Here is a 22,507-nt window from a genome sequence, read left to right as displayed (position 1 = left end):
TAATATAATAATTTTATTTTTGCATTATTATGACTATTCTGATAATATTACTTGATTCTTGCATTATTATCATGTTATTCTTGTGTTATTACAACATTATTCTGGTAATATTAGCCGTTTATAACTTTATTTTCCTATTACTGTGACTTTATTCTCATAATATTATTACTTTATTGTCAAAATTTAAAATATGTTCTTCTTAGCCTGGACCTGATACTTCATTGTGGGTAATATATTCTCTCTCAGACACATAACTATGAGTGTTCACAGCAGGAAGGTTAGAAAAATACATTTTTATTGCTGCTCTTATACCTTCTCATAGTTCTTAAAGGGAAATATAGGATTGGTGGCTCCAAACTTTACAAAACCAGAGATCAGAAATCAGCCAGAAAATGCTCACTGATGCATCACTAAATATAATAGATATGAATAAAAGCATCCTGTACAGTGAGTTTGTATTAATTTATCGTCACATCAAATCAAGCACAAAAGATGGAGGATGACTTTGTTTGTTGGGTCTAAAAAGTTGATGCATGCCATGATGACTATTGCTGTGTAAGCTGCTGAATCCCATCAACGGCAGCAGAAATCCCCTCAGTCTATCACCTTCTGTCCCAGTCAGATGTGTGCATTCATGCCAAAGTGTGTGTGTGTGTGCGTGTGTGTGTGCGTGTGTGTGTGTGAGTGAGTTTGTGACCGGATCGTAATATTGAACATCTAAGTGAAAAACGGCTCAGAAACATCAATGCTGCCGTCATCTTTGATTTTTATTTCCCCAGATCCGCTCGGCAACAACCCGGGTTCGATAATTACATAACGTTAATGCCACAAGATTATGCAAGGAGCGCTTGAAAGGCCATCGGCGGGCTAATCCATTAACACCACATAAGAACCGCCGGGAGCTGACATTAGAGTTTATGAAGCGTTTCCTCCGCTGAGATGCTGTTCTACAACAGCAGATTGATGAACGCTTTGTGTTTGTTGAAAAGGACGAGCTGATGAAGCTTCCCCACTGGGAGCGTTGGATCACACTGTGTCTTAGAGAGCTTAGAAGTTAAAATAATGTTTTGACTTTAATCAAACGACTGTCACATTTCAAATTGAAGTCTCAAAGCAGCAAGCGGGGGAGTTGGAGAGAGAATACCTAGAATCTCCAAGAAGCATCAGAGTCAGAGGAAATATGCAGAAAAAAACCAGTATTAATGCTCTTCCTCACCTTTTATTGGCTTGTTAAGCTTTTAGGTTTCTAGCTTTAGTTCTGACTCTAAATCACTAGAAATCATCACTTAATTTAAAGATAACACTGATGGAAAAAGTAAACGTAAGATAAATATTAGAAAATATGTCTGCTAAAATAATCCCGTTAGAATATGTTATTAAAAGTACAGGGGGTTTGTGGGCTGTTGCTAGATTTTTGAAAAATCTAGCAACAGCCATAATTTTACTAAATATAACAATGACAATATCAGTTGCCATAATTACCTATTTTCTTCTTTCTTCTCTTTCCTCATCTGTGCTTCAATCACTCAATGAACTTTAGCATTTTAAGGAACATCATTGGTGTCAATACATAGTTTCCACCAGTCCCAGGGGACGTTGTTTTCTGGACCCATGGCTTTGGGACTAATAAAATAAAATGGCTGCCATCAGGATCGAACCGGATGAGACGGAGAAAGAAAATATGTCGACGATGTGGGCTCACACTACGGTTAGTTAACTACCTCATGAAGACAAAGAGAGTTTTGCGGCCTGGAATCTATGGATGAATATGATCAATGTTTAAACAGATTTGCAAAGGACGCACAAGCCTTCCATGTGAATAACAAGGTTCTTATGACTGGCAAAGTGAGTACATGTAGTAACATACACGTAGGCTACATATCAATCCTAGCTTGCAGATAATAGCTACATTGGCTAAGCTAACTTTGCTAATTCAGCAGCAAGTTTTACAGTAAATATCACTGATATTTATCTTTGTATTACGCAGAGGTGGATAGAGTACTCCAAAATTATAATCGAGTAATAGTTGTAATCTACTTATGTTGTTTGTAAGTTAGATAAGAACGAGATTAGAGGTTGTTCTAAGCTTGTGGTTTGTTTATTGTTGTCATAGCAACTGCCTACCAAAATGGCTGTCAGCTCCAAAGTTTACGGAAGTGTGTCGTCACATGAGAATTATGTATTGTGACACTAAGGGTTAATCCCTTCAGTTTAAGTGAGTGTCTCCTTTCTTTTTTAAGTCCAGATTGCTCTAGTGACATAAACACATTAAACTCACCGACGGCGATGAAGTCCTCCGGCTCCCCAGGCTGGACGAGGCCAAGCGGCCCGTTGTAGAGCAGCAGCCCGTTGGCCGACTCGAACAGGAACTCCAGGGATATTTGGCTCTGGAAGCAAGGCTTGATGGGAGGAAACCAGGCGTAACCCTGACCTCCGAAGCTGTGTTTGGTCTGCTGGCACTCCGGCCCGTCAAACATAGGGGGACATTTGCATCTGAAGGGAAGCAGAAGCTGATAGGTTAAGAAAATAATCAATATGTTCTATAAAAAACTGTTTTATTATTAATAAATAGGTGTGTCTCCATTCCATAAGTACTTCTCCAAAATTAAATAACAGTGAACATCTTTTCACATTGATGTAATTTGGCACAATACAGATCAAAATTGCTTTAATCTGATTGATAAAAGGTGAATGTTTATGAGTCTGGAGGGCTGCAGAAAAGGTTTTACAGATTTTATTGAATTTAGAACATAAATTATCTTCTCCAGGACAAAGTTTAATGAATATTTGATACATAAAAGCAATTAATGGGGACTATTTCAGTACTTTGTAAGTTAATTTACCTTTAAAGTATAAAACTATAGTGACAAAAGTAGCATTTCTATCTAAAATTGAAGTTCTTTGGTAAATGTCAGTAAAATTTTGTCAGTGGTTTGTTCTTACTTTAAATACCTCAAACAAACAAAAAATAAATAAATACAAGTGAAGCTAAGAGAAATTAATTGAGGACTGTTTCACTACTTTGTAAGAATATTTTTCTTTAAAGCATAAAATTATGGTAACAAAAGTAACATTTTCTATCTTCTATTGAAAGTCTTTTGAAAATTTCAGTAATTTTTGATTGGTGTTTGTTCTTCTTTTAAATACGCCAAACAAAAAATTAAAAGTGAAGCTAAAAAAAGAAAGTTTAAAAAAAATGTAAACTTCTGAGGCCCCCAGTGTAGTTTTCTTTTGTGGCTTGTCATGTTAAAAAGAAAAAGAAAAACATATGAAAACGTAAACAAGAAAAGAAACCATTAAATCCTCAAAAAGGAGTTTTCTTGGTTTTAACTGAAATCAACTTGAAAGTTTCTTTTCCAAAGTTATAAACCTTTGAAAGAGAAACCAGCTGTCGGGATTCAGCAGCTGCAATATTTCAGCTCCAATCTAAACTAATATAGTTATGTGACAATTCAAAGTCAGCTGCAGTCCAAGCAGCTGAAAAACGGAGCCTCAGAGTATTATTACTGCAGATGGAAACCGCTGGCTCGCTTCTTAAATCTTTTAGCATGTTTGACAGATTTCGCCTGAGTTCTTTAGTTAACAAATGGGAAATTTCTACCAGCTTCAAACCGTGACGATAACAGTTTGAGACGCCTGTTAGCTGCCAAGGACAGACATGCTTAAAATCAGGAGAACTACAGAGAAAATAAACGATGCCAATGTGGCGGAGATGCAGTATTTAATTTACATTTTCATGGTACAGGGTGCTGGGTTTATGAAAGGGGCCAGCGAAAAAAAGTTTCATTCAGAATTCTAACTTTAATCTCAAAATTATAATTTTCTTCCTCAAACTTCTGATTTTAATCTCAAAATAGTGACTTTCTGACTTTAATATTAAATTTATGATGTTTTTTTCTCAGAATTCTCATATTAAAGTCAAAATTCTCAGTATAATTTTCTAATTCTGAATTTACTCTCAAAAATATGATTTTTTTCTCAAACTTTTGACTTTAAACTCAGAATTCTGACTTTCTGATTTTAATCTTAAAATTATGACTTTTCTCAGAATTTGGTCTTTAATCTTGAAATTTTGGGTAAAATCTCAAAAGTGTGATTTTTTTCCCTGAAATTTCAGATTTTTATTTCAAATTTCTGACTTTAATCTTAAAATTATTATTTTTTCCTCTGAATTCTGTATTTGATCTCAAGATAATGACATAATTTATAGTCTGAATTGTGAGATTAAAGAAAAAGTCAGAATATGTCTGGTTTTTTTTGTTTCAGTGACCCTAATCACTTCCATACGATTTATTATCTAATGGAATAAATTTCAGTTCTTATAAAAGCTCAGACAATAGATTTATAGATAAAAGGTGTATTTTTGTCTTAAATTTTATACCGGTATCCCAGAGGGCCATCCTGGCAGGTGCCTCCGTTGAGACAGGGGTTGATGGGATAGGCAGAGCATGTCAGGTGGGTCGCCTCTCGCCCTCGGCAGCCACAGTGCGCGGTCGTCGAGGCCGACAGCGACACCAGAGAGACGTTACCGGAGCTCAGAGCCACAGGGACCTGGCTGAATGAAACCTCGCTGCTGCAGCCTCCATACTGGCTGCAGTCTGTGTACGGACAGTCATCCACGCCCACCTGGCTGACGGACACGCCCAACATGGCCTCCAGCTGGGCAGGATGGAGAAATAAAGATGAAAACAGATTAAAAAAAAATATTTTTTTATTTGATTTATATGATTTATTTGCTCTTAATAGGACAAAAAATTGGACAAAATGTAGGAATAAATATTTAAATTATCACAGTGGTTTGCAAAAGCATTCATATCCTTTGACGTTTATCAAATTTATTCACATCACAAACACAATATTTAAGGTGTTTTACTGGGATTTTAGGTGCTATGGCAACATAAAGTAGCACATAAAGGTGAGGCTAAAAGAAAATAATGCCAGATTGGCAAAAAATAAAGTGAAATACAGAGTTTATCCACTTTAAAAAATATCCTAATTTAAAACACAGAATGTAGAAAAAGCTCCACTTTGCCAGACACTTAAACTACATCCCAAAATGTAACTGAACACTCAGAAAGTGGCCTTTTATGCAAACAACATGCAAATAAAGAATAAATCTGAAATGAAGACAAATGGGATTTTAATGCAACACTAGAATAACAAGACAAAGTGACATGAATATTGTTTGAACATAAATTAGAGAGTTTCAAAAAATAAGAGCATCTGACTTTGATCTTATGTCTAAACCGCATCAACAGTTTTTGAATTTGATTCATTTCCCGTAATATTATTTATGCACTTTAGTGCTTTTCTTGTCATTTCTTGTTTTGTTGTCATTTCCTCCCTCTGTTGTCAAATTCACTCATTTTCTCTGCTTGTCATTTGGACTCTTTTTCTCTTATTTTGCCTCAAAGAGCGTTTTCCCCACCAATCAGAGTCCCTCAGGGTTTCTCTGCATTTATTTATGCTTTTTTGAGGTTTTTCAAGATCCATCTGATACTTTTATTCAAAGTGCTTGATATTCCTCATGCAGAGCTTCAACGTATGGCTCCAAAATGTCTACATAATCTTTTAATTTCATATTCTGTCTTTATTATTCTAAATGTATTTATTTATTTCAAACAGACAGAAAAGACAATCAAGATAAAAAGAAAAACAAAATAAAATAGAATGAAAGAAACTTAAGAAATAAAATGTAAAACAAATTATTTTGCCCATGTGACATGCAAATGTTATATTTTCTGTTCGAAAAGGAGCAGGTAGAAGATATAATATCTTATAATGTCCATATCTTATGAATTATCTTATAAATATCTTATAGATTAGACAAAATAATTTTCTTTCCAGCCTATGACAATTAAACGCACACTTTCTTCTTTGGTATTTGATGTTTAGCTTGTTTTTATTTTTTGTGTGCTTTGAACTGATTTTTACATGTTTTTATTGTTTTGATGACCTTGTTTTGTTGTTGAATACTCTTTTGAACCAGGCTGCGTCAATTTATTCAGGTCAGAAGAACCAAAATAGCTCCCATTGAAATAGTTACTGTTATAGTAATGAGTTTGGATTTGCTAATTTCCTATAATGTTGAATCTATGCATGGAAAAGCAACATGTTTGGATAGAACAATTGAATTTTTAAGTCCTAAGACCCAATTATAAATAAAACAATCAGTATGAAATATCAGAAGAGTTATTTTGCTCAAACTTTTCACATTCCCATCCTTCCTATAACCATTAGGAATACATCCTTCATTGCAGTGGTATGAAAACATGGGAAACATTTCAGACTTTTTCCTTTCTAACATTATTATTTGTCTGTATGCAGCCGATAAAGTTAAGTAACTTTATCGGCATTTATGCATATTTTAAGTTTTTAAATTTATAATCTCAAAATTTTAAGTTTCATTGCATTGTAGTATTCTGAACTGCGATAACTTTTTCCAAAAATATCTCATCAGATCATTTCGTTCTAACATACTTCTAGATAAATCTGTTTGCAATAAAAATAAAAAACTCTTCCACTTTGAATTAAAAGAAAACACAATATATTTTAATGTGCCTGTCTTTCAACTAAAACCTTATTTTTGTTAAAGATATAAACATATTTTTTCCTCTTGCTATTTTGTGACCTTTTAATGGTTCCATTAAGAAAACATGAGCAGTGAGGCAGCCCAGAGTAAGACATTTGCATATGACCTTGCCCAGTCAACGTGTGCACACATGTTCTGTATGTTTTTATGCCTGGTTCACTAACTGGCATGATGAGCTTCCTGTCGTGGAGGTAAACGTCAGATGCAGCTCCGCAGCTTTTAATGCATGTTAAATATTCATCTCCATGTTGTTTGCATGGAAAATTGGAATCTATCACAAAACTAAATCATTGCTTACACAACATGTTCAGTTTATTTTCATAACTACATATTTGTCCAAGTGTGAACAGTTTAAAGTGTGTTTAAACTTCACCAGGAGTCTAAATAAATCTTCCACTCTCTTCTTTTTAATTTTGTTTTAGAGGAATTGAAAAGCAGCCATCAAACATGAAGGAGTTTTGGAACTAATGATTGTTTATCTCAATCTCAATTATCTAAAATAATGATTCTTGTTTATATTTCTGAAAAACTGTCTTAATAAGGACGATATTTATAGACGTAGTTTTTAGGTGATTTTTGAGTCTTACCTTGGCTTTGTTTGCCGCCACATATCCATGAAGCTTCTCCGCCTTGTAGTACGGTGAGCCGTGTGCAGCAAACCAGACATCCAGCGCTCTGTAACTCAGCTGGTCGGCTTTGCCTACAGAGAATATCTGGACGTTCTCTGGCAACGTCTGCAGGATTTCAGCCAACATTTGCCCCAGACGGGAAAACCGACTCCCCTGACCTCCGCTGCTACTCTGGAAAAAGCCCTCTACTGTAAGATCTGGAAGAAGAGCAGATGTTCCTGCTTGTATTTTAAATATTCTTTGGGAACAAAGATGACAACACAGAAGAGGGAGGTCTTATTTTATATTAGCTGCTTTTTTTTTTGCTTTTCGGTGACCTTAGAGGTTTAAAAGTTGGATAACTATTCTTAGAAAAAATATCTAAAAATAACTAACTGAAGTTAGTTATTTTTAATGTGCATCTCTCAACAGCCTTTAGTGGTAAAATAGCTCTCTTTTTAACACATCATGTTGTGGGAACTCACTGTTGAGGCGAACGGAGCCAGCTCGCTGCAGGGCCTCCTGGTGCAGCTCTGTGACATCCACCTGAGCGGTGGAGATGACATCAGGCCATGTGCTGTCGGACACACGCACCTGCAGGCGGTACGTGCCTGGAGGAGTTCCCTCCCTGATGCTGAGCTGACCTGAGCTCTGATTCAGACCGAACAACCTACAACAGGAACACATTTATATTATCATTAGGCGTTTATCTGTCAAACATCATGAAAGTAATCGTCTCAAGAAACTAAAATAGACTGGACCTTCTCATGATACTTAAAGAGGCAAAATGTACATTTTTCCTTTTATTTTGTGTCAGTGGTGGGCATGCTTCTGCTATTCTGCTAATAGTGGAGCTAATGATTCGTTTAGCGCTTTTGCTAACTTTAAAAACTTTTAGCAGTCTTAGCTTAATTTTTCTGGACACCTTCTAAAGCGTTAAGTTAGTTGGCTGTTTTGTAAACTTTTAGTTAATGTGTACTGACATTGTGGTTATTGGCTGTAAAAATTCTTGCAGAACTAAAACTTATGACTGGCATTTACGGTTATCCCAACTAACTTTTTAGTTAGCTCTACCCACTACTCTTTATTAAAAAAAAAATAATAATAATTGAAGCTGTATGTTGTTCCATCCAGAAAAAGCAGCTGCACAAATAAATGATTAAAAGTCCAACATTCATGGTAAAAATGACTGAAAGTTAACTTTGGTGAAACACATACAGCTTATTTGCTTCTATAACAGTTTTGTTTGCAGAGACTTGAAGCTGATATCCTCATATGTTACATCTAGGCTGCTGCTTCTATTGAGTCCCTGCAAGGTGACATTAATAATATCCAAGTGATGCGTTTTCATCTGTACTCCTTGAGCTTCTTATTTTGCTCCGAGTTTTATCTTTTCTATATGTAAATAACCATCAGCCTATACCTAAACCATTCTGTGAAACAAATTGCTATCTGCAGGATGCGCAGATGATGGGATGTGATTCACGAGTAACTATGGTAATGCTGTCCCCAGTGGTTCTTTTGTTCTCGGCCGTCTCCTGTCGTCCCCCCTTGTAGGTATCTCGTTAGAAGAAAAGGTGGCGGGGAGTGCAATCAGACTCTCCTTTCAATGCGTCCGCGTGAAGCCGCGTCTCATCAAACAAAATGAGCTCGCCCTCGCTGTGCTTCACTGGGAATTTTCAATACCGCTGGTTATGAAGTATTAATAGCACTGTTCCTGACAAGTCAGATCTCTTTTTCTATCTCTCTCCTCCCTTTTCAGTCTCTTCCACTCTTTGTTTCCTCCTTCAAACTGCCTGTATTATACGGCCCAATTTTGTTTCTTTTTTTTCTGTTGCACCTTTGTATTCTCTCATCCTCTGTATTTCAAAACTGTCACTCGTTGTGCACTTTTTATTTTCCTTTTCTTTTTGCTCTTCCTGCTTTGTGTCACATAAGAAGGGAAACTTTACCCAAGAATCTGTTTCATGTGAGTTACTCCCATGATAGAACTGCTTTACATCTTCCATCCTCTGACTTCTTTTATCCAATTCATCAACAGGCTGCATGCTTGAACTAAAGATGTTCTAAGTGACGGGGTTAGCATCTTAATCTTTTTGTACCAGTTGGTTTTAGATGACACAAAACTGAATCTATTATGTCTAAAGTTACGTGTAGATTTAATCTTTCTTTCTCTCGCTTTTGAACCTATAATTTTCTATCTGTTTTACTTATTTATTTTACTTTCCTGTATTGGTGCCTAATTTCTTTGCTTCACCTTTTGCCTAACCAGGAATAAAATGTCAAAATAGTTTCAGATTTTATTGCAGTAGCTAATGCCAGACATAAAACATTTCAAAAACTCCATGCTATAATTTGAGTACATATAACTGGCAGGCTTCAACATTTCCATAAATAAATATAGAAAAAGTATTTTTAAAAATCAAGCTTTAAAAAAAAAAAAACAAAAAAAAAAACTTTAATTCAAATGGAATTTAAACAATAATATTTTTTAAAAGATTTTTAATTTCATTTCTAATAGAATAAAAATAAAATGTTTTGCTTTTTTAATTTAATAAGTGTTGGGATAGTGTTCAATATAAAAAAATAACTAATTGTTTTCGTAGTATCTAATATGAAATGACACACAGCTGCACTTTTCTAATCAACTCCGACAAATAAAATCATTGAACTTATCATTAAACTAAGACAGATTAGTCAAAAAATGTCTACAAGAGAATAGCTACATGCCTAAAATGTCATCCTTCTGCAGACAAAGTAAAGTTAAAACTGATGAAGAATCTGTTTATTTTGCCACAAAGGACAGTCAGAAAGATGGAAAGGAAAGTGGGAAACAATTCCAGACTGAAATAAACATGTTTTTCACTCAAAGATTATCTTATTGCATTAAAAATTGACTTCATTTAAGACGTTTTGCACATGTGTAACTGAATATGGCATTCATGGTGATTCTGTGTATCAGCTGCAACATGGATGTTCTGTTCCAAGAGTTAAATGCTGGTCGATCAGCTGGTAATGTTAAAATTAGTGTAAAAGAGACAGATCCTAAGTGTGAGCTTAACTTGTATACATTTTTATTGCTGATTATTATTACTGCGCATTACTTATGCTTGGTTTTATACTATGTATAACTTAAATATGATTCATGTTGTACAGCACTGTGACTTTTTGTATGTGAAAAGTGCTTTATAAATAAACTTTCCTTTACTGTAATCCTGCTGATTCGTGTCAGTTTTAACATTTAATATGCCTTCAAGCATTCAAAACCTTTGAACCACTAGTGAACATTTACTCAACGGGAGTCAAAGCTACTCACTGAAGACTTTTCAGCTGTTTCTTGACATTTTCATCACTTCTACACTTTGTTCTTCCTAATGTCCCTCGACTCTTCCATACTAACTAGCAGAAACTACTGGAAAACTTTCACGAAAATCCTCTTTCGGCAGTTTTTTTCAGTGTTTCATCAAATGCGATCAAATTACCTGGTTGGTTTGCCATCGAAGCGGTACACCTTCTCACTCCAGTCATCGAGGTCAGGGGACTGAATTTGTCCAAGAGCTGTTGTTGGGAGAATCCCTGTGAGGATGCAGAAAGTAAAGCAAGAAGAAAAAGTTTAAAATGCATTATGCATCCCTGTGGTACAGCCCAAATATTAGGAGTAAAGGCTGAAAGCTTCACCAGAAGGTACAGGCACAGGTGACACCTTATTGGCACACATGGTCATGGTTAAATAGCGCATCAGGAACAGAGTCTCATTAGAATAACTTTCACTCTGTTTTTTCCCAGGAGCAGTAATGTAATCACTTTATCCATGAAATAAGTTGCCTTTCAAACTCACTTCCTGTTCATGTCCCTATCAAAGCTGGGACTTAAGCTGGAGTTAATTGTTTGCTTCATGACATGTTTTCGAGTTTCAGGGTGGATTCCTATTAGGAGGTTAATGTCTGCTCATGTGGAAAAGCCCCAGAGAGGAAATTCATCAAAATACACTACGGAGAACCTTAGTTTTCCAGTAAATTACAGCAGGCTGACAGATGGTACGAAATGCTAAATAAGTGATGGGGCTGCAGTGGGAGGCTGCGAGAAGTCGACTGTGTCATGTACAGATCTTGCAACGTGAGCAAAAAGGGCTCAGAAGGTTTTGAACTGACTATGACAATCAGTTATGATTTGTGAGGGACAAACGTTCTCTTTCTTCTAGTGGAGTTTGTTAGGTACAAAATAATGCACTGAGGACAACATGTGGAACAGAATCTCAAAGAATAAACCCTTGATTCTAAAACGGCTCTTATTTTGTTGGTGTGTCTACGAATGAATGCATCACTATGTGGCTGCATTTTTAGACATGCTAACTGTACTGTGACCCCTTTCTAACAGCAACACTTTTGCTGTATTTATACTGTGTTTCCCTTTTGTGATATATATGCATTTTCTGACTCTATAGATAGTAATATTTTTATGCTGTTTATGATAATATTATATTACATAATATAATTTCAATTTGTCTGTTTATTAACTTTGGTTGGTACATTCTCACAGAGATGCATTTAATGTGATAAAACACCCATCCAATTGAAAAGTTAGTTACACTAAGTCACTAATTATAAATAGTAGCAATGCTAGCACTTGGGTGTTAGATTAACATTATTATTTAGAAGCTAATGCTAAAGCACAACATGCTTTACAACTAAGTATAGTGTGCTCTACAGGATCAAATTTGTTTTTTCACAATTTTCTGTCTGATTGTGTCTCAGAAAGAGATTTATTGGAACAGAACTGAACACTTGTGTTCAGTTTTATAGTAGCTATGTATTACAGCCAGCGAATAGAGCAGCATATATTACACCTCTGATCCACCACAGGAGCTAATCATAGAGTTACTTAAAATATAAGATTTAAGGATGCAAAGCAAAGACAGCAGCAGCAGAAGTATTAGAGGCTACAGGTGCGAACAGAGCAGAGCCACTTTATGATCCTCCAGTGTTTGTCTGATCTGGAAAATGTGTCATCCAGCAGAATCAGATGCAGTTAATAACATTTTGTGGAAGGCATACAGCCCACATGAGGATTGCAACACAGAGCTCTGCCAAATATAAGGGAAATTTCTGACAGACAACTTATGCGTATTGCTCAGATCAATGTTGATCAGGACTACATCAAGCCTTTTTGATCCCAGCTACATGCTCTAAAAGCTCACACAACGTCAGAACATCGACTTGAATGATGTAAACGATAAAAGGATCAATAAACAGGGGGGTTGTCGTTACATGTTAAACTCAGAACTGAGATCTTAAAGCGACTAAACACTATAAAACCCTCCTGAGAAATTATTAGAAAGTCTTTGCTGAATGTTAGTGAATTGTCTGCTAAAAAGTATTAAAAATTACAGACTGAGTCAATACAAGACCTTGAAAAGAGTTTACTTTGAAGGATTAAGGAAGGAAACACAAATATATCTTTGCAAGAGTTTGCACTTTTAGTGGCGGAGAAGAATGCACTCTGCACAAAATGCCAGTTCATCACAGGACCAACACAGAAAGACACAGGACAACCAACCATTCACATAAACATTCACACCAATTTGCAATTTTCAATTAACTTCCTAATGGTGGAATGAAAGTGGGGAAGTCAGAGAGAACACCCAAACTCCACACTGAAAGGTTATTTAAACCCAAAGCTTGTACTAATAAAATCTGCAACAGCATAAAGCATTTAAGCAAATTTAAAACCATGCAAAACAAATCTTAAAGGTGACCTGTTTTGCTTAATGGAACAGGTTAGGATATAGGCTATACAAAACATATTCATTACATTTTTTGCACAAAATTGTTCTTATAATCTGATAATGAGTTTTTAGTCTGGTCAGTTCTACCTATTTTGAGCTCCTTTCAGAATGAGCTGTTTAAAGGCCTCTTGTCACTTTAAATCCAAATGCTGCTGGCCACACCCCCCAACTCAACGCTTGGGTTGCTAGGTGACCGGCTGGACTTTGCTGTGGTTGCTAGGTAACCTGCTGGGATTGGCTGGGGTTGCTACGTGAGGAGCAGTGCCTGCTGATTTGTGACGTTATATTCTGAAGGTTTTTGAAACGGCTCTAAAAAACATTTACTTACTTCAAAATATGGTTGGGTGTTTTTTTTTAAGCACTTGAGCTGTTTTTAGAAGTAGTGTAAATCCAAATGGATGTATAAAACGTGAATTTTACAACAAACCAGATGGCAAAAAAAAGCAGGACATACCTTCAAAACTGTAGACAACAATATGGGTGTGTCCAGGTAAGTGCGGATGGTCATTTCTATCGCCGATGACAACTGTCAACGTGCTGGTTGAGCTCACTGGAGGAGAACCGCTGTCAATCATGAGAATGGGAAGGCGGTACTCCTTTTGGCGCTCGCGATCAAAGCTGCGAAGAGCAGTGATGGCTGCGCTGCCATTCCGAAAGTCTGTCAGGTTAAAGTTTGTGGCATCAGAGGTTAGAAGCAGGAGTCGGATGGAGAACGGACCGCCATTGGTGGACGTGTCTCGGTCGACGGCGTGAAGAAGCATGGACGTTTCATTCATTCGCACGGCCTGTGGAGCTGCAGTGTTCTCCCAAACAACAGGCTTATAGGCAGCCTCAAACTCTGGCCCGTTGTCATTAATGTCGAGAACAGTTACCATAACAATAGCGGTACCAGTTAGCGGTGGGATACCAGCATCTGTTGCGAGAACCATGATCCTGTGCTGGGAGATTTTTTCTCTGTCCAGAGAATGAGCGACAACCACCCAACCAGACTGATCCACCAGGAACTGACTGTAAGGGTCGGACTCCTTCGAAATACTGTAGGAGAAGCGTCCATTTAGGCCAGAGTCCAAATCAGATGCTGTAACCTGAGCGACAATCGTTCCCACTGGGACGTCTTCAGACATGGCAGCCGACTCATAGAACTGCGGGAAAAAGACGGGAGCGTGGTCGTTGGAGTCTTCTACTTGGACGAGACAGTAGGCCAGGCTGAAAAAGTCAGCATCTTCAGCCTTCAGCGTGAGATTAAAGGTCCGCTCATGGAGTTTCTCAAAGTCAACCTTCTTCTTCAGCTTTATCACGCCACGTCGGTTTACTTTGTCCGTCTCAACAAAGAACTTCCTTTCCTCGTCTCCGCCAACGATGCTGAAGGTGACAACAGCATTCTCACCCTCGTCTCCATCAGTGGCAGAGACCACAAGGACCTCGCTGTTTACCTCCAGATCCTCATTCATCTGGAAGACACATAAAGGCATTTTTTATGACAACTAATGTCAAGGTTTGTACACTTTGCCCACAGTGAAATTCAAGTACTTTTTCAAGCGTTTTCGAACTTTTCCAGCATCGCAGATTGGAGATAAAACAATACAAATGAACTCAAAAAGACAGTTTCAACTCAATATAGGATGACATCTTTTATTAGTTGTTATTACTAATGTTTTTTGACACTATTCAACATTCTATATCAGGGACAAGGTAAACAAAATTTTAAGTTTGTAAATTTCTCTCCTTCAGTCACCCTATGCACCTGACTGGTGTGAGAACAAAACACTAATAAGAAAATCCCCCAATTTCAATAATGTTGTCAAACATATAAAATATAAGCCAGCATTTATTTCAATTACACAGATCAATAAGTCATTGAGTCATTAGGAATAATAATTACACTGAACCAATCCAAACAAATTGTGTTTAGGTCTGACCTTCCTGCTTAAACACAATACACAAAGAAAGTCACAAAAAAATCTCAAAAATGTTTTCTGGCATTTAGCAAATATAAATATTTTAAGTAATTGTATCTGACTTAAAACAAGAAACGTTTAGTCTGATTTGACTTCAGACAGTGAGAAAAAAATTGTTTTTAAATATCTGGTTTCAACTGTAAATAAAGCTTTCCAAATTTAGGATTTTAATTAAACGTTAATTACCTTTTATTCAAAACTCTTGAAAATGCTTGAAATTCATTGAGATGTTTTTAAGGACCTGCACAAACCTTGTAATGTAAATATTGGAAGAGAACGACAGATCAGATGTCTTTGAAGAGTTTGACTCACCTGAGTGGTGTAAGCCCTCTGAGTAAAGATGGGTGGGTGGTCATTTACGTCTGAAACCATAATAGTGGCTGTTCCTGTCCCAGACAAACCACCGCCATCCCGGGCCTCCACCACAACCAGATACTTGTCTTCTGTCTCCCGGTCCAGTGAGCGGAGAACTGTGTAGATAGTCCCGGTAGTGGCGTTTATGGAGAACAAGTTGAGGTTGATCTCATTGCGAATGTTCTTGATGATGCTGTAGGTAAGCATGGCATTCCTGCCTTCATTTGGGTCGTCAAGGTCCATGGCACGCATCTCCATGATGGAGGTGTCGGCGGGGGAGTTTTCAGGCACTTGGCCAATGAAGCATCCGTCTACCTCTAGGGCGGGGCACGGAAAGAAGGGGGAGTTATCGTTAATGTCTCGGACTTCTAACAGCACATCAGCGAATCCTGTAAGCCCCATTCCGCCCTCGTCTGTGGCGAGGACAAGGAATCTCCAGGCGGGGCGCTCCTCCCGGTCCAGGCGGCGCTGGGCATAGATCCTTCCGGTGTGTTCGTCGATAGTGAACTCACCACCGGCACCCTGGCCATGGAGGGAGTAGCGGAGGGCAGTCTGGTCCGCTTCCTGATCGGGATCTGTTGCTGACACCTACAAAAAAAACAAGAGGGAAAAGGTGAAAAAGGAGCAAGGAAATCATTCTTCCCACTTCTTCTTTTCTTTTGTATTTACCCAGAATGCCCTGTGCTGTAGTGCCCTTTCTGCTTTTGGAGCGGTTTCTGGTCTCCTTGGTGTTCACATATGCATTCAAACCGCACCACAGTTCACTTCAACTGAACCGATAGCTAGATTTTTAGGCGGACCAGAGTTTGCTTTTTGAGTCGCGTCAGAGTTTGATGCTCATTCACTCCTCCCCAAATGACCAAACTTTCTAGCCAAACGAACCAGAGTTTGATTAAAGTGGACTAAACCGGACTGGTGGGAACATTCCTTACTTGATCGCAGTTGGCTTTAAGAAATGAGACGTCCACCATAATTGGATGACCTCAGCTTTGTCTAAAAATAAACCTCTGAGAAGCATTTTGCTCTCTGAGTGATTGCTTTTATGACGTATAGCCTTTCAAATGGGTATTGAATAATTGCAAAACACCGTTTGTTTCTCTTGAAAATTAATTGCTTTCCATATCAAAACTGTAGCAAGAGGCACACCTTTTATTTATGCTGACAATTTGTACAACAGCAGTACATTCATCACAATTCAATAACATCTTCCTTAATAAGCAAATATTTCATCTCGTTCCGTTCTTTCCTCATCACGTATTTCTTATCAAAACAGGTAAATTGCTTTTCCAGCATGTAGAAATGTCAAGCCCAGCAACTAGGACATGCAGCGGGGAAGTGATTGCAGCAGCTGGCCCCGCGCGCTGGGACTTCACAACACAGGAATAAACATTTCTCTGCTGCTTTGTCCTGTTTGCTTAATTAACCTGCCTTCCTGCTATCTCTCTGAGCGAGGGGACGAGAGCAGCAGCAATGAGTCGAGCCTTCACATCTGTCACCGAGACACACAATGCAATTAAAAGTTAATAGACAAAGACAAAGGCAAGAAAAAAAGTACACTTTTACCCTTTCTTCTCCTCTTTTGTCACCAGAGTTTGTTTACTGAACCCTTTGAAGTCCTCCTCCCCGCAGCCTCCTCCCCCATGTCGCCTCTCTGCATCCTCTGACAACGTGACGCAGGTACACAATATTGAAGATGAGCAGCGGTGGCACCACAGAGGAGGCAGGTGAAGTCAAAAAATATTCATTTCAAATTGGATTTTCTTTTCCGTTCGCTATCTACTGAATTGCATTAGTGCACAGGGCTGAGAGTGCGGCGCGATGAGGGAGGACCCGTCCGTCGTGCAGCAGAAAGACTATTGAAAGCGTCAGAGAGGAACCAAAAGCACATCAAATCAATTCCAGCAGGCGAGGGGAAGCAGGCCCAGGTTGAGGACTGGGTGACACATGCGCCTCTGACGGAGATTATTTCCCTCCCCTCCCAGCTTCCACCTTTTTAATCTTATTTAGCTTGGCAGCACATGCAAATTATTGTGAATTACCGGAGATAGGTGTGACGAAAGGTGGATGAGATCAACAGGAGAAGGAGGTCAACACGAACATTTTAGAGGCAACTTTGAGGACGATGGTTACTTCCTGTTAGGCTTTTTTTGGCCTAATATTTCACCTTGGAGTCTCTTTTTACCAGTTTTTGTGTTAGATGCCGTCATACATGTGTGATGTGTTAGTGGAATGAATCTCTGCTGAGGTGTTGCTCCAGGCTAATTTTTAGCATAACTAATGCTATTACATTTTCCTCCATCAAACTTGATACATTTTCACATATTGTTCATAGAAACATTAAGATCTGAACAATAATGTACATTATGTATGTTTGGTCGAAGGTGATACTTTATCAGGTTTACATTTCAAATAATTTGATTAGGAATGAGTGAACATCGGATCTCCAGTTATGGCTAAATGATTTAGCATGACAATAAAAACATGTTAAACACCATCCAAACATTCATTCATTTCCTCACTTGCTTGTACACTTAACAAGGTCAGAGTAGATTACTCGCAAAAGTGCATTATATGCTGCATATGTTGTTTTCTGATCAGGTAAATTAGGGTCTTAGGTTGTTTTCACACCCAATAGTCTGGTAAACTCAATTTCTAATTTCTCTCTCAAACAATATGTAGCTTTTATTTTAATGTGTATTATTTATTGCAAGCATTATGTTATTTTCTTCTATTTTAACCATAATTGTTGCTGAAGGGGAAAAGCAAATGCAGCATTTTTCATAAAATCGGAATAACTGGAATAAGACTCAGTATTGTCCATGTGATACACCCAAATCAAAGAAGCCTTCACATTCTCTGACCTCCAGGATGAACACAGGAAGCTGTGTGAGCTCCTCCATCACAGAGGCGTGATACTCCGTCTGACTGAACACCGGCGCCTCGTCGTTGCGGTTGACCACCTGAACCACCACCAGGGTCTCGTTCTCCCATTTCCCGTCAGAAGCGACCAGCCGCAGCTCGTAGCGCTGCTCCATCTCGTAGTCGAGCGGCTGAGCTACAAAGATGGTGCCCACCTCTGGCTCCACGTCGAAGGTCCCCATGGTGTTTCCTGAAGTGATCTGGTAGCGCAGCTTAGCGTTGGCGCCTGGATGGAAGGAATAGAGTCCAGGTCAGTTTGAGCTGTTTCAGTTTCTGCTCTAAAAACTTTCCATCCTGGCATTTTATTATTATCTGCGTATTCAAATGTCAGTTGATGAAAAAGAGGCAGTTAATATATTATTTTGACATGATCAGAAAAAAAAACCTTTAGCCTTTAACACAACCTTTAACTTTTTGCCATTATGGGCAAAAATGTCAAATTGATGACAGTCATGGGTCTCAGACTTCTGTTATTTTTATGTTTTCAATAATATACTAAACATATAATATTCTAATAAAGCACAGTAGTCAAAATTTTGTAGTAAAGGAATCTATAAGTCATTGTCGATCCAAAATATAAACACACTATAAACTTGCACAATTGCTAAGTAAATATTTTAAAACTTTTTTGGGATTAATTGAAGAAAAAATATTTAGTTTTGTACCGAAATAAATAAATGTTTGAGGAAGATTTTAAGATTTTTATTTAGTCTATACAAATAAATCACAATTTCACCACATTCTTGAATTGTGGACTGAGGACCACAAATGGCCCCCCACCCACCGTTTGGACATCACTGCTATAACACAACCTGAGCTGTATGTAGCTCTTCTCTGAAACTTTACTTTTTGAATAGTATTGTAGGAATTGCTGGCAAAAGAAGATTATCTTTGATTGGCAGAGGAAACACACACACACACACACACACACACACACACACACACACGCACACACACACTGATGACCCATGTGGACAGCAGCAGCAGATATCACATCTCAGAAGAAAACAAGCATCTTCCTCACAGTGGGGCTCATTAGATGCTCACGCCTTCACATCTTGTCTGCATCAGACCAGCTCATCGAGTTGTGATGCAGTACTTCAGAGAATGTTACCTTGGCTGAAATTATTTTCCTGGAGATTTCACATGAATTTGATATTTAACCCTTAACCTAATCGCAAAATACAAGCTTTTTACCAAATACAAGCTTTGACTACCTATTATGTGACCACTTAGAGTTTCTTTCCTAAACTGAGACGAAGGTTTTAATGTTTGATTTTTATGTAGTTTTGACTTCAGATTTTCCATTCTACTATACTTCTCAGTTTTAGCAATTTGTCTGCTGCTTTAGTTTATTTTTTCTTAGTTTCTTTTCTTAGAAAATGCTTAGTTTCAGTTGAGGTGTTATTAGAGTCAGGGCTTTTGTGATACAAGTTTCATAGAAGGAACAACACTGAACAAAATCCCAGGAAACCACCACAGGTTTTAGAAAATGTTAATTTTGGGAAAATGAATGACCATACATTCCAGTAAAGTATAAAAGATGGAGGAGTCATTTTAAAAACTTCAGTAAACACAATAACACAGAGCTTTTCAAGCAAACTTTAAGGTCTTGCTTTTAAAAATTTATAGAAAATTTAAAAGACTTTAAAAATAAAAATGTCAGCTATCTGTAGTGAGTGGACCACATCAATGCTGGTTCTCCAAATAGAATAAATGTCTCTGAATGTGAGTAAAATGTCCTAAATGTCTCATTTCAGACTATATATTTGAATGAAAATCTGCTCCAAAACTGAAGTTGGTTAATGACACAAAATTGATGTCAGTCATCAGTTTAACGTTACAAATAAAAAAGGTTGAGATGAATGCAACACTAGTTCACCCACAAAGACCCGTTCATCTGAAAAAAATTAAAGTGATGTGATTCTTTTCTTTAAATATTGCTATTTTTAAAGATGAATGCATTATTGAGTGATGAATAAATCCCTCTCTTCCTCCTTATTCAGGCATTACTCCCTCCCATTCTTCCCTTTTGTCCTTGGTTTCTTGTCTTGTTACCTTGACTTCCTTGTTATCTTCCAAGCCTTCCCTCTAGGTCTTTTACTCTCTTTATTTATGCATATTTCCTTCTTTTCCTTAACTATTTTCTGTCCACTCAACATTTACATTTCTTATATTACCATTTCTTCTATCCTCCTTAGCTCATCTTCTGTCTTCTTCAGCTTTTTCTCCTCTTTTCCCCATCCTTTCACTCTCCGTGTCTCCCCTGACATCTTGTTTTTCCTTTTATCTCTTTTCCATTTTCAGCTTTCTCATATTTTCCCCTCTTTGCCCATTTATTCTCCTCCCCATCCCTTCTTTCATTCCCTCTATTGGCCTCTCGTCTTCTCTCCTGATGAAGTGAAAAAATGCCAACACACACATGGATGAGGTAAACACACACACACGCACACACACACACACACACAGAAGCATGTTCATAGCCCAGAGGCAGGTCTGTCTGGGTCCAGCTTGCTCTCTGTTTACCGGCACCAAGGAGACTTTAGGAGACAAACACCATCTGTGGAGACATGGAAGAGCTTCATTACGACATCGTGTGCTTCTGTGTCTGTGAGGAAAAGTTTAAGTGCACCGGTCCATCTCAGCCTCGAAGCGCGATCTGTGGTGACATTTGAGCGAGCGGCTCGGTGTGCGTGTGTAAATGGGAGTGCATGTAAATGTGTGTAAGGGGAGTAGCTACAGCGGTTTTTCGCCTCCGGCAGCCTCCCTAATGATCAGCCTGGCCATATGGTGTTGCCCTCCCCACACGTACACAACAGCACATGTGCACACACACACATGCACACTAGGGGACAGGGTTGATTTAATTCACAGCCTAGCAGAGGACCCAAAATTGAGATTAAGGTCAGATCTCTGCTTCTCATGAGGTGGACCGGAGGGGAAATTCGTCCCTGAGCACCGACTGCAGGTCAACACTCTGACAAACTAAACTCTCCACTTTAAAACTGTGTAAGAAAATTCTGAACTGAAAGTTACCTCAAATGGCAGAAATTCTTCACCAGGCTGTCTGCAGGTTTCAGTCAAAATTAAGACTTTTTCATGTCAGCTTGAATGAATTTTAAAACAGAAAAAACTATTAATATAGGGGCTTGTATGGGCTGGCAACCAGTGGTAAAAACGAACGTCGTCCAGCCAACTGATGATACACTTGCACTTACCGATGATAGATGCAAAAAAGGCTACTTAGCTAGCAAGGGTATATTAGCAGCTAGCTACCGTCCGCCTCAAATCACAGAACGCAGTGAAGATGCCTGTGTGCACTCTAACTACTGCCTGACAGAAAAGACTCACAAGAGTAAGAAAAAACTACATATAAGATTCCAATAGTCCTGCAATGACAAATTTTAAGACCTGTGATTAACATATTTAAGGCCAACTTATATATTTTTTTTTAAAAAGACGAAATTAAGACATTTTAATGCCTTAAATTAAGGTTTAGTAATTTAAGACTTTTTGTGTGTACAAGTTGTTGAAGTTTTTAAAGTGCACAGAAATGTACTGCAGAAATATTACCTTACTCATTCTTAAGTTTTGAATTTTCTTTTCTGAAAAGAAATACTGAACCCAGTATGGTCCAGGTGGGGAACTAGTGAAAATTTTAACAATTCACAATAAAATTCCTTTAAATTACTTATTTTGCACGTTGTGTGACATAAAGACACTGGAGAGCAACGTGAAAGCAACATTTATAAACTGACTGAAAAGATGTGTTAGATGAATCTGAAGCAGAAGTAGATGCTGTAATCAAGTCATATTGGATAGCAGACCTTCTTCTCATCTATTACAGTTTTATTTCTTTGAATTGTTTTGTATTAGAACTAAAAACAGTGATTTTTGTGAGGCAGATGTTTACACAGTGACATGACTTCTGGTCAGCATGACACGACCAGTTACTTCCAATCACACATCCCTTATTATCACTCCACCTCTCTGCTGCGGTAGATGCTTGTTCGTGTTTACTAAACCCCGAGGCGACACTTAACTGAAACACTGAACTCAGCAGAACTGATAAAAAGCCTCTTGATCTCATTACCCGACACTCTTAGTTCGGCACATTTTCCACTAGGAGGACCAAATGAAGCCAGAAAACATGACGGGCGACGAAAGCTGCTGCATCTAATCAGCTTTATGGGGAGTGGGGAGGTGAAGAGGGGTGATCTACACCCACCCCTCGAATCCCCTTCACCTCACCTCTGCTAATTCCAACAAACACTGAATCAAGCTGAAATGA

General features: G+C 38.1%; 1 protein-coding gene across 2 annotated transcripts in view; it reads right to left on the bottom strand.

Moving 5' to 3' along the window:
* LOC103152430 (neural-cadherin) overlaps positions 1-22,507 on the bottom strand; it is a 194,735-nt gene that overhangs the window by 11,951 nt on the left and 160,277 nt on the right. For both annotated transcript variants that reach the window (XM_007572893.2, XM_016661096.1), the window contains 8 exons: positions 18,159-18,442; positions 15,256-15,885; positions 13,440-14,436; positions 10,683-10,776; positions 7,686-7,870; positions 7,180-7,418; positions 4,382-4,659; positions 2,279-2,493 (listed from right to left, as the gene is read on the bottom strand). In XM_007572893.2, coding sequence (XP_007572955.1) covers positions 2,279-2,493; positions 4,382-4,659; positions 7,180-7,418; positions 7,686-7,870; positions 10,683-10,776; positions 13,440-14,436; positions 15,256-15,885; positions 18,159-18,442 — 2,922 coding nt within the window. The remainder of the gene's footprint in view (positions 1-2,278; positions 2,494-4,381; positions 4,660-7,179; positions 7,419-7,685; positions 7,871-10,682; positions 10,777-13,439; positions 14,437-15,255; positions 15,886-18,158; positions 18,443-22,507) is intronic.

This window comes from Poecilia formosa, unplaced genomic scaffold (assembly GCF_000485575.1).
Source record: "Poecilia formosa unplaced genomic scaffold, Poecilia_formosa-5.1.2 Scaffold310, whole genome shotgun sequence".
Lineage (NCBI taxonomy): Eukaryota > Metazoa > Chordata > Actinopteri > Cyprinodontiformes > Poeciliidae > Poecilia > Poecilia formosa.
This window is presented reverse-complemented; position numbering and strand designations above follow the sequence as displayed.